At 53.6% G+C, this 15,095-nt stretch overlaps 1 protein-coding gene across 2 annotated transcripts; it reads right to left on the bottom strand.

Moving 5' to 3' along the window:
* Window positions 1-4,008: 4,008 nt before the first annotated feature.
* Window positions 4,009-11,020, bottom strand: LOC137863479 (uncharacterized). 2 transcript variants are annotated; one of them, XM_068696624.1, is made up of 9 exons: window positions 10,564-11,018; window positions 7,597-7,941; window positions 6,433-6,702; window positions 5,742-5,858; window positions 5,108-5,209; window positions 4,803-4,925; window positions 4,517-4,609; window positions 4,226-4,318; window positions 4,009-4,141 (listed from the first exon to the last, which is right to left on the bottom strand). In XM_068696624.1, coding segments are annotated over exons 1-9 (1,530 nt in total). In that variant the 5' UTR covers window positions 10,949-11,018; the 3' UTR covers window positions 4,009-4,139. The 2 variants fall into 2 exon arrangements, 1 of the variants encoding a protein (XP_068552725.1); XR_011100918.1 differs by lacking the exon at window positions 4,009-4,141 and having other exon boundaries at window positions 4,405-4,604; window positions 10,564-11,020.
* Between the last annotated feature and the right edge of the window lie 4,075 nt (window positions 11,021-15,095).

Raw genomic sequence — 15,095 nt, 5'->3', positions numbered from 1 at the left:
CTTGAGCTAACTTGAGCCTACTCGGCATTCCTGCAGCTTGGAAAACAACTGATTCAGCCAACTTGGCATTCTGTGGCAAAAGATGAAAAGTACATCATGAGGAAGACCTACAGTCTAACTCCCAAAGACCACTGCCCATGCCCCGAAGACCCCTGCCCACAATTCTTGGGAGGCTTTGCATAAGCGCAAGAACTGATAAGCTAATTAGCATACGAAGTGAGAGTAGGCGGGTTTTGGTAACTAATATGTATAGGCGTTAATTGATAATTCATTGTTTTGGGCCCCTCGCTACAAGAAGGACATCGAGGTGCTCGAGCGGGTCCAGAGAAGGGCGACGAAGCTGGTGAGGGGCCTGGAGAACAAGTCCTACGAGGAGCGGCTGAGGGAGCTGGGCTTGTTCAGCCTGGAGAAGAGGAGGCTCAGGGGCGACCTTATCGCTCTCTACAGGTACCTCAAAGGAGGCTGTAGAGAGGTGGGGGTTGGCCTGTTCTCCCACGTGCCTGGTGACAAGACGAGGGGGAATGGGCTAAAGTTGTGCCAGGGGAGTTTTAGGTTGGATGTTAGGAAGAACTTCTTTACTGAGAGGGTTTTGAGGCACTGGAACAGGCTGCCCAGGGAGGTGGTGGAGTCACCATCCCTGGAAGTCTTTAAAAGACGTTTAGATGTAGAGCTTAGGGATATGGTTTAGTGGGGACTGTTAGTGTTAGGTCAGAGGTTGGACTCGATGATCTTGAGGTCTCTTCCAACCTAGAAATTCTGTGATTCTGTGATAAATATGAGATAGTTTGTTACTTTGAACACGCATGTTAGGTGGAAGGATCCCCTGTGCATCCAGAGCTGACAATAAAGGATACTTTGTCACTTAGAAATTTCGGCTTCGATCTTTGAATCAGCATCACTCAATTGGCAGCCACATACCAAACCTTGGCACATAAAGCCAATACACCAGCGTTACCCAAAGCCAGCTCCACGGTGGCAGGAGGTCCTGAAAGCTGCCGTGTGCAGGTTTTGACTCAGTCCCGGCTCCCCCCAGGCTCCCCCCCTTGCTAAGCAATGGGAAGCAGCAGCTTCTGTGCCACGCACCGAGATGCTCGCTCTGACCGACGTGCCCTCCCCTTGTGGACCTGGACCTTTGGCTTCCTGCCCCATGAGAGAAGTTCTGGCTCCAGGAAATATCTCCAGCCCAACCCGTTCCCAGGGACCTCACTAGGTACACTCTGCCTGTCCTCATGGCGCTGGGCAAGATGCGTTAAGGACACCATCTCTCCTAGCATCCTCACAGACAAGCTGGCAAAGCAGGGGCTGGTAAGGGGGCAGTGGGGTGGGCGGAAAGCCAGCTGAGCAGCTGGGTTAGGAGCAGCAGCACAAAGTCCATCTGGAGGCCGGTCACTACCGGTGCTTCCCAGGGGTCGATACGGGGGCCAGTATTGTCCAACACTTACCTAAATGGAATTGCAGAGAAACAAAAGGCTGCTAACAAAAGCTAAGCAAACACAGAGTGAATAAATAATTCAGACACCCACTGGTACCGGGGCAACCATGATCTGTGACAGAAGGCTGGAGATAAGCACACATGGCCCATGCCCCCTGGAGAAGCTACTGCCATCCATGACCAACCAGATCTTGTTACCTTGGTTTCCACGTGGAGTACATCACCCTCACAAAGGGCAGCGAGGCCTCATCACCTGTCTGATTTGTGTTTGCCTCCCCTTGGCCAGCCCAGAGGTTTCCCACGTGCAGAACTGCAAGGGCCCAGCTGCATTTGTGGGAATACTTGGGGGTGGGGGGCACTGAAAGGCAAACTTTAGAAAGCCATAAAAGTGGGTGAATTATTAACCCTTACCCCTGAAACAGCTGCAGTCTGGTAGAGCAGAGGCCGCTCTCAAGTACCAGCAAAAAGCTGAATATCGCACTGGCATCCTGATGGGATAGGGGCGTCTGGCCTAAAAGGCCTTTCAACATTTGCTAGGTCCATGAGTTACCTTGCTTTGTGCAACTGGCTGAGGCCATAATGACCTCTGCGGCCTTTCAGTTTAACGCTCCTTAAACGTGTTGAGATCTGAAGACTCAACCTGAGAGTATCACACTGTAGTTTCTGTTTCCTAGCAGCTAAAACCAGCCCCTCATCACTTCTGAGCTGAGGGGGGAACCCATGATGCTCAGAATCCAACCTCCACTGGTTTTGATTTGAGCATGTATTTCAGCATGTATTTCAGCATGTATTTTAGTGTGTGTTTTTCTCATGCCTCTATCCTATTCAATTGCTTATGTTCAGTTGCTTTCTTGTGCCAGGTTAGATTGTGTTTGGAGGAAGGAAATACGGTTCTTGCTCTAGTTGATACAATAACCGGATGGGAGGAGCAAGAAAAACAAGGCATGGTTGAGGACCCTGATTCCTGCCGACTGCATGGAGTGAGCCCTTACCTTCCCCAGCCCTGGAGCACGGCAACACCCAAAGCCTGGCCTCCATGATGCCCCCTCAAAGAAACACGTCATATTTTCCCTCCTGGGCAGAAAACCCAACAGAGAACAGAGCAGCTACTGTCAACACCCAGTGAATTCAGCAGAGGGATTTGCATTTAGGCAAATAGCTTCAGAAGCACGTCAAGGTCGCTGCAGGCGTGGGTGCTGCTGCTGGTGGGGACAGTGGTCCTTGGAGATGCTGTCCCATCTGCAAAGGGCATCAGGGGTGGGCAGGGAGGACACAGAGCTGTGGATGTGGGGTAAAGCAGCCTGACCTCCCCTTCCAAAGCACGTTGAAATAATCTCCACACAGTGAGCAAGCAGTGGAGTGTGGCCTCACACACCAGAAGGAAGGGGTGGGTAACTGCACAGCTGCATCCGCATTGAAACAATGAACTACTGAGAGAGACACCTGCAACTATTCTAGCCCTTCTCTCCGCCATGTCCTGGTTTTAAAGAGGAAAATAAAAGAGGAAGTGTGCATTTGGACCCTCCGGTTCTGCATTGTATAAAAAAAAAAAGAAAAAAAAAAAGGCAGAATTAATTAATTTAATTGCTGTTTATCACCAGTACATTGGAGACTCAGACCTACTGAAACTCAATGTTGGGGAGAAATTGGGTTGAGTCAGCCAAGTGTGAAACACCCCCAGTGTCTAGCAGGTGGGAACAGGATCCTTGATGTTGGGCAGAGACATTTCAAAGGACCTGGAGGACCTGCAGGGAAGAAATTTTTCACAGTCAGGGTGGTGAGGCACTGGAACAGGCTGCCCAGAGGAGCTGTGGGTGCCCCATCATTGGAGGCGTTCAAAGTTGGGTTGGACGGGGCTTTGAGCAACCTGATCTAGGGAGAGATGTCCGTGCCCATGGCAGGGGGACGGACGGGATGGTCTCTAAGTGTCCCTTCCAACCCAAACCGTGCTGTAATCCCACGTGCTGAACATCAGTGGAGCCAAAGGTCTGGTCCACCAGTCCAGACCTGCCCCACACCAGGCAGAGGCGTGAGCTGTGGGGGCCTCTCTTCTCACTCACGCCTGCATGGCCCCAAAACCCAATAAGACCCTACACATGGGTCTAACACTTGTTCCTCCAACCCCGGATGGTTTTGGCTGGGCTTCACGGAGATGCTGACTAAGGCTGTGATGAGCAGGATGGGCACTGGGGGCTTTACCCCAGGGCTAAGCCCCCATGCACCCACAGCACCACCAAAATCCAAAGGGCGTGGATGAAACCAGAAGGAATTAAGGCTTAAAACTTCAAGCTGGGGCCACGAGTGATGCATTTGTGGAGAGATTTGAGCAGGTGCTCAAGCACAGACCCCATTGGAGCATCCCACTCAAAATCCTGCGTAAAATCAGGGGCTGGGAGGGCAGAGCTGGGCTGCACCTTTCATGGGGTCTAGGACTTAAAACAAGGCATGGGATAATTTCCATATCTCGCTCTTTTTACTCCAGGATGGTGTGAATTTATACAGAAAAAGGCAAAGAAGGCTCTACCTCTCCTTTTCGGCACAGCTGGAGTCACGTTCATTCTGCCACCCCTGTGTGGTGTGATCTGTGAAAAGACAAGTCCGCTCGCGGGCACTGGGCAAAGCGCCTGCGGGGCACAGCGTTTTGGGGGACAGCATCTGGGGCTCAAATGGGGAAGGGAAACAGTCACCAGAGAGGCTGTGGGCTTTTCTCTAAAGCAGAAAGCCGAGTTGTGTGTAGTTCACACTGCTGCTAGACCGCAGAGGTAGAGAAGGAAGCGGAGGAGGGGCACTTACAGCAGAGGAAGATGGCGAGGAGCGGAAGGGCTGACACTGCCGCCGTGCTCACCGCGAGGGCGGTCACATCCACAAACGCTGTGCAGCCATCCTCTGAGGTCAGACAGGCGAAAAAGCAGAAGAAAACTCGGTCAGAAGGAAAAGAGAAAGGCAGACTGACAATGTGAGAACGTGCGTACATATAAAAAAATGAAATTGTCCTGAAAAATAAAAGCAATCTTTTGCATTTTCTTTGAGCGGCTCCAGCTCCGGATGGCCACGTGGAAGGGCTGTTGCAGAGAAGCTTCTCACCGTGGCGATGGTGGATGTTCTTTATGTGGAAGCTGCTCGTCAGCACCACCAAGAGCACCCCGCCGGGAGCTGCGTAGCCCATCATGCGCTGTGCTGGCCGTGAAAAAGAGGACACAGAGACGTCAGCGTGTGCTGCCAGAGGTGGATGGGGGTTCCTTTAGACCACAATCTGCTGGGGACCCACCGGCATGAATTGGCACATGAAGGATGAGATTTTATACAAAAGAACACCTCCCCACACCTGTTTTCTATTAATCTCCATCCCTGCCATGCTTGAACAGCTCACCTGTTGTGCTTTTGAGCTGGATGAGCTTGGTAGGCTGGAAGGTCACGTTGGCGGCCACCAGGAAGGTGACCACAATCACGTACAGAAGGACAATCTCTGGTAATATGACGGCAATGGATGGGCCTGAAAGAAAACTTTTCAGGGCTGAGCATCACTTCTTCCCCTTCCCACCCCTCAGGCCTTTTTAATCTCTCCCTGCAAGCAGCTCTCTGTCTGGCACAGTAAGGATTGCGCTTGCATTTTTCACCCTGCATGAGGGAAAGCAGAGGGGTCCGCGCCGCACCGCCCCCCAAAACGCCCCGTACCTTCTTCTCGCATCCAGAGGAGCCCGGCAGTGCCAGCCAGGATGGAGGAGACGCACACCAGCCCGCAGGTGTAGGCACTGAGCCACCGCCACAGCTCCCCCCCTAGACACCCAGAGCAGTGCGAGGTGACATCCGTGTCCCCACGGGGGATCCCGCGCCAGCCCCCAGCCCTCCCCTGGGTGGGACGCAGCATTGGGGGGTCCCTGCCTGGGGCACGGAGGGGTTGACCTGCTCCGGAGGGAGGGGAGCTGGGAGGGGCTCTGTGCCCACGGCACAGCGTGTGCTAAACACTATTAAAATGGAGCCTTCTCCTAAAAATAATGCTTTGAGATGCTTCATTTCTATGAGTGGCACTCAGTCATTTCAATCCTCTGAGCAAAGATGCGTAGGAAATGGCAGGGTTTAACCTAGCCTGAAAACAGAGCAAAACAAGTTTTCTCCCTTAAAAACAAAATCCACCAAGGAAGGTTTCTCTCTTTACTCTTAAAAGACCTGCCAGACGAGGGGAAGGTGAGAAGTTCGGGCAGCTGGAAGGGGAATGAGCCAGTTACCGGCTCCTCTGGCAGCATCACTCCCGGCTCTGCCCTGCTGGGTACGGGGACTGGGGTTCAGCTGCCCCTCGCTGCAGACTCACTTATTCGCAGCTTTTCGGACTGGCAGACGGGAATAACTAATCCCCATCCCGAGACAGCAGCAAAGACCACGGCGACCACTGCAATCCTCAGCACATCCTTCAGGGGAGGAGAGAGACCTGGAAACAAACAACCCACAGCTCTGGGAATGAGGCCACTGACAGGACCAGCACGGATGGCGATGCTGGGCCGTGGAGCTCCCCCGTGGCTGCCATGGGTTTGCTTTGCCAGCTGGTGGATCAGAGCCTCTGCTGGAGGCCCTGGTCCATGAAACATCCGCGCCGGGCTGTGTGCTGCCCACAGGCACCCTGCCCACCGCCCTCTGCCCACATCCTGCCCACCATCGCCTTGGCCAAGGGCCTTGGGACCTCCTCCAAGGGGGAATGGCCAACCTCCTGCTGCCCATCCCGACAAGAACCGGGACCTGGGGGCAGGCAGAGGTGTGAAGGGAGACGGGGAGTTGCTGCTGAGCATCGCACGATGGGGAGCTCCACTCAATGGCGTGTGTTGGCCACCACCTCACGGGAGGGCAGCCAGGCCTTGGGGCATGGGGGAAGAAGAAGGGGCTGAGAGCACTCCGGGGTGCTGGGGATGGGTGGAGAGCAGGAAGAGTGCTGGGAGCTGGGGAGCAGCATCTCCCCATTTCCCTGGGCCCATGGAAAGCGCCACTTGAGCCGCCGTTTTGCTGAGCACCTGCAACAGTGACGTTCAGGGAGGTCTCCTGCCAGCTTATCCCGTTGCTGGCATTGCAGGAGTAGGAGCCGCAGTCCGACTTCTTCACCGCCCTCAGGTGCAAAATGCTGAGGCTGCCGGAGACGTGGGAACCTCTGTCCCGGGGAAGCGCCTGCCCGTCCTTCTTCCAGGTGATGGTGTCCACCCTGCCCTCCACCACCTCGCAGAGCACCTCACCGGTGGCCTTGGCCACCAGGCCACTGCTCCAGAGCTGAGGGCGAGACACGGGCTCTGGGAAGAGGACAGAGACACCAGCACTTCTCTCAGATACGAGCTGGAGCAGCTTTCCCCACTGCATCCTGGAGTCTGCAAGGATGCAATCACAGTTGCCCTTCTCCAGAAGGTCCTGCGCTGCTGGGAGCTGCTGTGCTTTCTGGTGTATATTCATTTTTCGTAGCTGAGTCATTGTTTATATTGTGTTTGAGTTGTTACAGAGCCTTTAATATAATTTAATATATGAAAAAAAAAAAAAAAGGGAAAAAGAAAAAAAAAAAAAAAAGAAGAGGAAAGACAGTCCCAGGCAGACTTCTGTGTAACAGAAAGGGAAAATGAATGGTGGGGAGCTGCGGTAGCATCATGACCACAGCCTTGTTAGGAAGAAAATTGAGCACATGAGCAAATCAAGGGAATTGGCAGGAGCAGCAGGACGAGCTTCTGTGTTGTTTACAATGTGCTCTTAGCTCTGCAACAGCGGCTGGCGCCTGGAAATGGCAGACAGCTGCTCAGCCAGTGTGGTCTGAGGGGGAGGTTTTTGGTGACTCCTCCATAAAGAGCACCCTGCTGGGCTTTGCTCCATCAGTCCCACCAGAACCTTGCTAAAGATGCTGCAGAGCTAGCAATGGACACAATCCCACCGGTCCCTCTGTCCTTCCACTGAGAGCAGAGAACAAGGGATGGAAGGGACCTTCCAGGATGGGGGCCAGCCCTTTGTCACAGCTCCAGGAGGTCTCTCGGGGCAGCACCACCAGACCTGGTGGTCGCCCAGAGGTCTCCAGGAGGCTCTGCCTCAAGTTCCCCTTGCGATGTCTCCATCCATGGCTGGTCCAAGCTCCTCATGAGCAGCCCAGAAACATTCCTCCGCTTGTATCCATCACCCCGCTCCTCCCTCCCATGCCCACCACTTACTGAGGACATCCAGCAAGACCTTCAGGCTCTCCCTTTCTGCCAGGTTGATGGTCACTTTGTAGATGCCGCTGTCGCTTTCCTGTAGGTCCTCCAGGAGGAGAGATCCATTGGGTGGATGGAAAAGGGCTCGTCCCACGTAGGGTGGGTGGATGGCCACGTAGTGCGACCCCTCATCGTACTGCACGACGGCGCGGGAGACGGAGCCATTGAGGTACTCCCAGCGCGCGGAGTGGATGTGCACAGCATCAGCTGGCCCAGCAAGCAGCACGGAGGAGCCCACCACGACCACTCTTCTCTGCAGGGCTCCCTCTGCTTCCGCGGCCTGCTGCAAAGGCACCAGCAGCCCTGGATGGCAGAAGATGGAGAGAAGACAGGGCTGGGAGGTGGAGCAAGACTTGGGAGAAGCTGTGCCAAGGGCACACAGGTGGCACCTGGACAGCTTGGTGATCACGTCTCACAAAGCACTGCCAGCAACCAGCACGTCACCAGGCAGGGAGGCATCCCAGCCTGAGCTGCTAGGGGTGGCTGAAGAAGCCTGGCTGCAGGGCTGAGACCTTTTCTGCTCCAGCTGTGTGGGGGTGGGGGTGGCCTCCCCTCCCCGTCTGTGCCTAGAAGGGGCTTCCCAAGCATCTCATCCCCGGCACCTGGTCTTGTCTGGAGCTGAAAACATCTGCCTGTGAACACCTGGGCAGGATGCAGCTGCTTCCCCCAGGTGCGTGGCAGTTTATGGCTTTGTCATGGCTTGGGCTCTAAGTGACGCTCCAAGGACTGCAAGTGGTCACAGCGCCCAGCCCCAAGTGGAGAAAAAGAGTTTTTGGGAAAAGCCAGGCAGAAATCACTGCTAAAATCCCAGCCTGTGCAGTGGATGCTTTAAAAACAAGCAAACAAAATTGATGATTGCAAAGAGCTTAGATGAACAGTCTGGCTTAGGCACAGGAAATGAAAGGAAGGGTAATTGTTTACTTAGAAATAAAAATAGCCATGAAATACATAGCAGTTATCCAGGCAAGGATCCAATGAATTACAGTATCACAGAATCACAGAATCACAGAATTTCTAGGTTGGAAGAGACCTCAAGATCATCGAGTCCAACCTCTGACCTAACACTAACAGTCCCCAATAAACCATATCCCTAACATCCACCCTAAAACTCCCCTGACGCAACTTTAGCCCATTCCCCCTCATCCTGTCACCAGGCACGTGGGAGAATAGACCAACCCCCACCTCATGACAGCCTCCTTTGAGGTATCTGTAGAGAGCAATAACGTTGCCCCTGAGCCTCCTCTTCTCCAGGCTGAACAAGCCCAGCTCCCTCAGCCGCTCCTCGTAGGACTTGTTCTCCAGGCCCCTCACCAGCTTTGTCGCCCTTCTCTAGACTCGCTCGAGCACCTCCATGTCCTTCTTGTAGCGAGGGGCCCAAAAATGAACACAGTACTCGAGGTGCGGCCTCAGCAGAGCCGAGTACAGGGGGACGATCACCTCCCTAGCCCTGCTGGTCACACTGTTAAACTTACTTCATCTGCAAACTTACTGAGGGTGCACTCAGTGCCCTCGTCCAGATCATCGATGAAGATGTTAAAGAGGACCGGCCCCAGCACCGAGCCCTGGGGGACGCCACTAGTGACTGGCATCCAACTGGACTTGACTCCATTTACCACGACTCTCTGGGCCCAGCTATCCAGCCAGTTTCTAACCCAACGAAGTGTGCGCCAGTCCAAGCCAAGAGCAGCCAGTTTCTTGAGGAGAATGCTGTGGGAGACGGTGTCAAAAGCCTTGCTGAAGTCAAGGTAGACCACATCCACAGCCTTTCCCTCGTCCACCCAGCGCGTCACTTTGTCATAGAAGGAGATCAGGTTCGTCAAGCAGGATCTGCCTTCCATAAACCCATGCTGACTGGGCCTGATCTCCTGCTTGCCCTGCAAGTGCTGCATGATGACTCTCAAGAGGATCTGCTCCATGAGCTTCCCTGGCACTGAGGTCAAACTGACAGGCCTGTAGTTTCCCGGGTCTGCCCTTGTAGATGGGCGTCACATTTGCTAGCCGCCAGTCAGCTGGGACCTCCCCCGATAGCCAGGACTGCTGATAAATGATGGATAGGGGCTTGGCCAGCTCCTCTGCCAGTTCTCTCAGTACCCTCGGGTGGATCCCATCCGGCCCCATCGACTTGTGCACATCCAAGCGCCGTAGCAGGTCACCAACCAGTTCTTCGTGGATGGTGAGGGCCACATCCTGCTCCCCATCCCCTTCCACCAGCTCAGGGTACTGGGTATCCAGAGAACAACCGGTATTGCCACTAAAGACTGAGGCAAAGAAGGCATTGAGCACCTCCGCCTTTTCCTCATCTCTTGTAACTAAGTTTTCCCCCGCATCCAGTAAAAGATGGAGATTCTCCTTAGTCCTCCTTTTTGTGTTGATGTATTTATAAAAATATTTTTTGTTATCTTTAATGGCAGTAGCCAGATTGAGCTCCAGATGAGCTTTGGCCTTCCTAATTTTGTCCCTGCACAGCCTCGCTACATCCTTATAGTCCTCCCTAGTGGCCTGCCCACTTTTCCAAAGATTATAAACCCTCTTTTTTCTCCTAAGCTCAAGCCACAGTTCTCTGTTCAGCCAGGCTGGTCTTCTTCCCTGCTGGCTCATCTTTGGGCACGTGGGGACAGACCGCTACTGTGCCATTAGGATTTGCCTCTTGAAGAGCGCCCAGCCTTCCTGGACCCCTCTGCCCTTCAGAACCGCCTCCCAAGGGACTCTGCCAACCAGTGTCCTGAGCAGCCCAAAGTCAGCCCTCCGAAAGTCCAATACAGCGGTTTTACTGGTCCCCTTCCTGGCCTCGCCAAGAATAGTGAACTCCACCATTTCGTGGTCACTCTGCCCAAGACAGCTCCCGACCACCACATCTCCCACCAGTCCTTCTCTGTTTGTGAAGAGAAGGTCTAGCGGGGCACCACCCCTCGTAGGCTCACTAACCAGCTGTGAAATTGCCGGTGCCAATCCCCGCACCACAAGAGCTCCTGTCCTGTGCCCCTCCTGATGCAGACGCTGGGATTTCTGCCCGAGCTCCTCGCCCCTCGGGGCTGCCAGGCTGCCCCTGAGTGTCCGGGCGAGATGCTCGGAGCAGGGCCAGCAGCAGGAGCCCCAGCCGGCAGCGCAGGCTCAGCATCCTCCCTTCTCGCAGCTGCTGGCGTGCCTCACACTGCCGCCTGCTGTCTGCAAAGCCCCTGGGAACTGGCCCCGGCCGGTAATCTCTCCCGGTGCTTTTGCAGCACAAGGCATTAGGCGTAAGAACGCAAACAAACCAAGCCCTGCTGACGGCTCTGCACTTCTCAGGCTCGTGACCTCGAGGAACAGCCATCGGTTTTTATTTTTGTGCCCCCCAAACTGTGAGAGATGTGTGCGAGGAGAAGAAACAAGCTTATAATTGAAAATCCCCGTGCTCTAGAAGAGCACTCTTTACACGCTATTGTCAGCACAAAATAAGAGAAAATATTTCATTACAAGCATCTCTGTACTCCTGCAATACGCAAAGCTCATCCTGTAGGTGCTCAGCACTCCCTGACACCATGGCATCTGGCAAACAGTGCAGATACCTGAACAGGTTTGGTTTCCATTTCAGCTGTTCACCCTGAAAAGCTTTGTACATTTGTGCTTCAAGCCGGCCGGTGCTTTGATAAAGACCACAGTGAGATTATTTCCATAACTGCAATAAATTCTGTGTTGTTACATATCCTGGTCTCAGATAAACCTACCTGCAGAGGATGTTTATTCTCGGTTCCATGCTTCTGAGTTGCTTCTACCTCCTCTGCCTTTGGACAGTGGAGCAGAGATGCCCTTCCTTGCAGGACAAGCAATTTGTCCCATTTAAAAAGCCTACTCCACATGGACCAGCGCTACCCACGCACAGTTGCAAAGCTCTGCTGAAACCTCTGCTGGTTTGCAGCAGGTGAGAATCCAGCCCCGAGCCTGCTGGGTGGCATCATCCCCTACTTTACCTGCCAGGAGCATCCAGCTGGTCCCCAGCAGCTCTATGGGACGGTGCAGCTGCATCTGCCAAGGAGAAAAGGCTCAAAAAATCCTGTATTTTGAAAGTAATGACGATTGCAAGTCAGGTAGTTGCTTGCAGGGGGCTGGATTGCTGATGCTCAGGAGGGCAGTGCTGAGGGTAGGCTGGCGCCAGGCTCACCGTTTCCCTGCTGATGGCTCCTCTCCGTTCCTGCTGCTTCTTCTCCTCTTTCCTGGGAGGTTTTCTGCTGCCAGCAGCCGCTCCCGCCCCGGCGTGCCGTGAAGCCGCTGCTGTTCCTGCGGGGAGGAGTGGCACTGCGTTCCGAGGAGCCAGGCTGCAGCTGGGCAGAGCAGGGCTGCACCCCAGAAGCGGCCCCACCACAAGAAATGCAGTGCCTGCTGGCCAGGACAACCCAGGGAGAAGAACCCATCTGACTTCTCTCCTAGGAGGGGTTTCTTATGTCCTTGCCGGCAGCAATATAAATCGCAGGTGATGCCCAAGGTTGTTTCCATGCCCTGAGGCCAAAGATCCATCATCCCCATCCCTTTCTTGCAGCTCAAGCATCTTCCATCCTGCCCCTGGGAGAGGGCCTCAGCTCCCTAAGCCTGTTTCTGGTCCTCTAACCTGCTTCTAGCATTGGCAGGGGCTCGGAGACACATTCCACTGCCAGGGGCGTTCTCCACCAAGACAGATGCAGAACGGGATCACCCATGTGCCACAAGCTTTCCACAAAGGGAATTTCATTGTAAGGGGGTTTGCACTGGAGAAGCACCTAAGGACCAGGTTTCATGCTCTAGGCTGAGGAGCAGAGAGATGAGAGGCTCAGGAAGGCTGGAGCTCTGCCCCAGAGCAGCAGGGAAAGCTTTACTGCCCTGCCGAGAGTGACCACCAAAACTGGAGCAAGATGGAGCAAGACAGCTGTCTGTGCAGCCAGTCATTTCACAATTCTGTATTTTCATTTTTAAATGAACTTCTCTTTCTCCCTGTGGCTATCGAAGTGCAGGCTCTCTGTTCCCAACTTGGTTCCTCCACGTAAGGTCACAGCACAGGCCATGTGCATTCTGTCATAGTGAAGCACTGCTGCATCCTGTGAGCTTGGAGAGCTGCAAAACTAAAAGCAACTGATAGAAGCGTAAGGGTGCTGGTACAAAACAGCAGCAGAAAAATGTGATTTGTCACAGGGAGCAGCAGCTCTGTCCCCTCCCTAAAGCAGCACATCGCTCGGGTAGCCCCTTGCAGCTGCAACAGATGCATCAATGTGCGACAACAGCCATCAGGGTGACAATTCAGCTGAAGTTGCCTTCGAGAATATGTGACAGGATGAAGCTTTCTTTCTCTGGACAGATGTGTTACTTGTTTGCCGGAAGGATGAACTGTCGCAGATGAAGGTAGTCCACCCACCTGTCCCACCATGCCCCCACCATCCAGACCCACCGCTCCAAAGAGACATTTTTCTATATCAGGCTACTCTAGCATCATTCCTTCCACAACTTTTTAGAAGAAAACTTTAAAATCATGTTTTCCACTTAATCTTGGATGAACTGCAGAAAAATGAGGCAAGCTAACTCCTTTTGCATGAACTTTTAAAAGCTTTTCTGGCACTTACTTTCTGGCATTTGTTGCACCTTGCACCTTTCAAGGGGATGGAAGAAATTAAACACCAAACACAGCAGCACAACCCTATAAATATTGTCTGTGAGGAAGATTTTCCACACATGCTGCTTCGGGGCAGTGCAGCTTATTGCGGTTGGAGAAAGATGAGCAGAGTGTCTGACCACCAGCAGATGCGAATCTCATGCCACAGCCTATGAAAAAGCACAGCACCAGGCCTCTCTCTCCCACTCACACGCTGCTGCAACCCAAATAGTTGTGAAGGGATGGTCACGCTGCTGCAGCCCAAATAGTTGTGAAGGGATGGTCATTCTCTGCTAGAAAACAGAAATGCTCGAGTGAAAAAGATAACTACATTTGCTGGTTGATCTCAGCATCTCTGTGGCAGTGTTTTGAGGACCTCGGCCTTTGCCAAGGAGGTGCTCGGCTGATTGTTCACACAGAACACTCCTAAATTCTCCATCTAGGGTTAAATGAGAGGAAAAAAAAAGCAAAACAAAACAAAACAAAAAAACAGTAAAGAGACTCCTCTACCTGATCAGTCCTGGTGAAGCCATGGGACACCCTTTCCCTCTGAGCAAACAGCACCAGAGTCCAAGAAAGGCAGAAGAGTGTGGGTCTGCAGGCACCTCTGGAGGTCATCTAGTCTACCCCTTGCTCATGCAGGGTCTCCTAGAGCTGGTTGCCCAGCACCATGTCCTGTTGGATTTTGAATGTCTGGGCCTGGCTCTTTAGCCCGTTTCCAGCCCCACCAGACTGATAAATTCACTTATCAAACCCATACTTTGTCAGCTTCTCTGTGAGGATGCTGTGGTGCCACCTCTGGGGGAGATGGTGTCAAAAGCCTTACTGATATGGAAGTAGGTGGCATCTGCTCTCCCTTCATCCATCAATCAGCCCCTTCATTGCAGAAGGCTATTGGGTTGGTTATGCGGGATTTCTCATTCCTAAATCCACGCTACCTCCTTCCAATCACCTTCTTGCCCATCATGTGCTGGGAAACGCTGCCCAGGAATTGAGGTGAATCTGTCCGTCCTGTATTTCCCTCATGTCCTCCTTGCCCCTTTCTGAAGGTAGGGGTGACACTTGCTTTCCACCAGCCTTCAGAAACCTCCCCACAGCCTCTCAGAGATGATCAGGAGTGGCCTGTCACTGCCATCAGCCAGCTCCCTCAGAGCTTGTGGGTGCATCCTTTCAGGCCCCATGGGCTTATATATGCCCAGTTGGCTTCAGTGCTCCCTGATCTGGTCCCCTCCCACCAAGAACACACCTTCCTTGCTCCAGACCTTCTCCAGGCCCTTGGATTGCTGAACACAAGTACTGGTGAAGACCGAGGTGAAGAAGGCACTGGGTACCTTGGCATTTTCCACCCCTGTTGTTACCAGGCCCCCTGCCCCACTCATTGTCAGCCCCAGAAGATGGCTTTCAGACACATGGGATGGCCTTCCGATCCCTAATATTGTGATTCTGTGACTAAAACATGGAAGAATAAACTAGGATGAGCGGCAAGGCCGTGGAGAGGACCGGTGCAGTACCTGAATCGTTAATTCAAAGGCCGCGTGTATCCAGCAGAGGAAGCTGCTCTGAGGTGTAGCTAGCGACTGCCTGAGAAGCACCTGCAAGACCTGCAAGCACCGAGCCGCCTGCAGCCACAAAGAAAGCCACACTGACCTTTAAGAGCTGCAAAGAGCAAGCAAAGGAGGGGGCTGGGAGGCAGAGGCCTGCGAGGAAGCCGCTCGGAGAAGGAAATGAAATGGCAGAGGCAGCTGGCGGGGCTGCAGCGTGGGGGCTAGAGGCAGAGACAGGTGGTGTGGGTGAGAACAAAAGGCCTTTGGTGGTGGGAGCTCGGGGCAAGCAGGGGTGAGAGTCAGGCAGGGACAGGGAAGCA

This window comes from Anas acuta, chromosome 13 (genome assembly GCF_963932015.1).
Source record: "Anas acuta chromosome 13, bAnaAcu1.1, whole genome shotgun sequence".
NCBI classification, from domain to species: domain Eukaryota; kingdom Metazoa; phylum Chordata; class Aves; order Anseriformes; family Anatidae; genus Anas; species Anas acuta.
The sequence above is the reverse complement of the archived record's forward strand: the minus strand, read 5'-3'. Positions and strand labels throughout refer to the sequence as shown.

Excerpts from the sequence above, each read along its gene's own strand:
- LOC137863479 (XM_068696624.1), bottom strand. The coding sequence starts at position 10,948 with ATGGCTGTTCCTCGAGGTCACGAGCCTGAGAAGTGCAGAGCCGTCAGC. Across the intron at positions 6,703-7,596 it reads GGTCTTGCTGGATGTCCTCA|AGCCCGTGTCTCGCCCTCAG; the intron begins GTAAGTGGTGGG and ends TCCTCTTCCCAG. Across the intron at positions 5,859-6,432 it reads CCTGAACGTCACTGTTGCAG|GTCTCTCTCCTCCCCTGAAG; the intron begins GTGCTCAGCAAA and ends GTTTGTTTCCAG.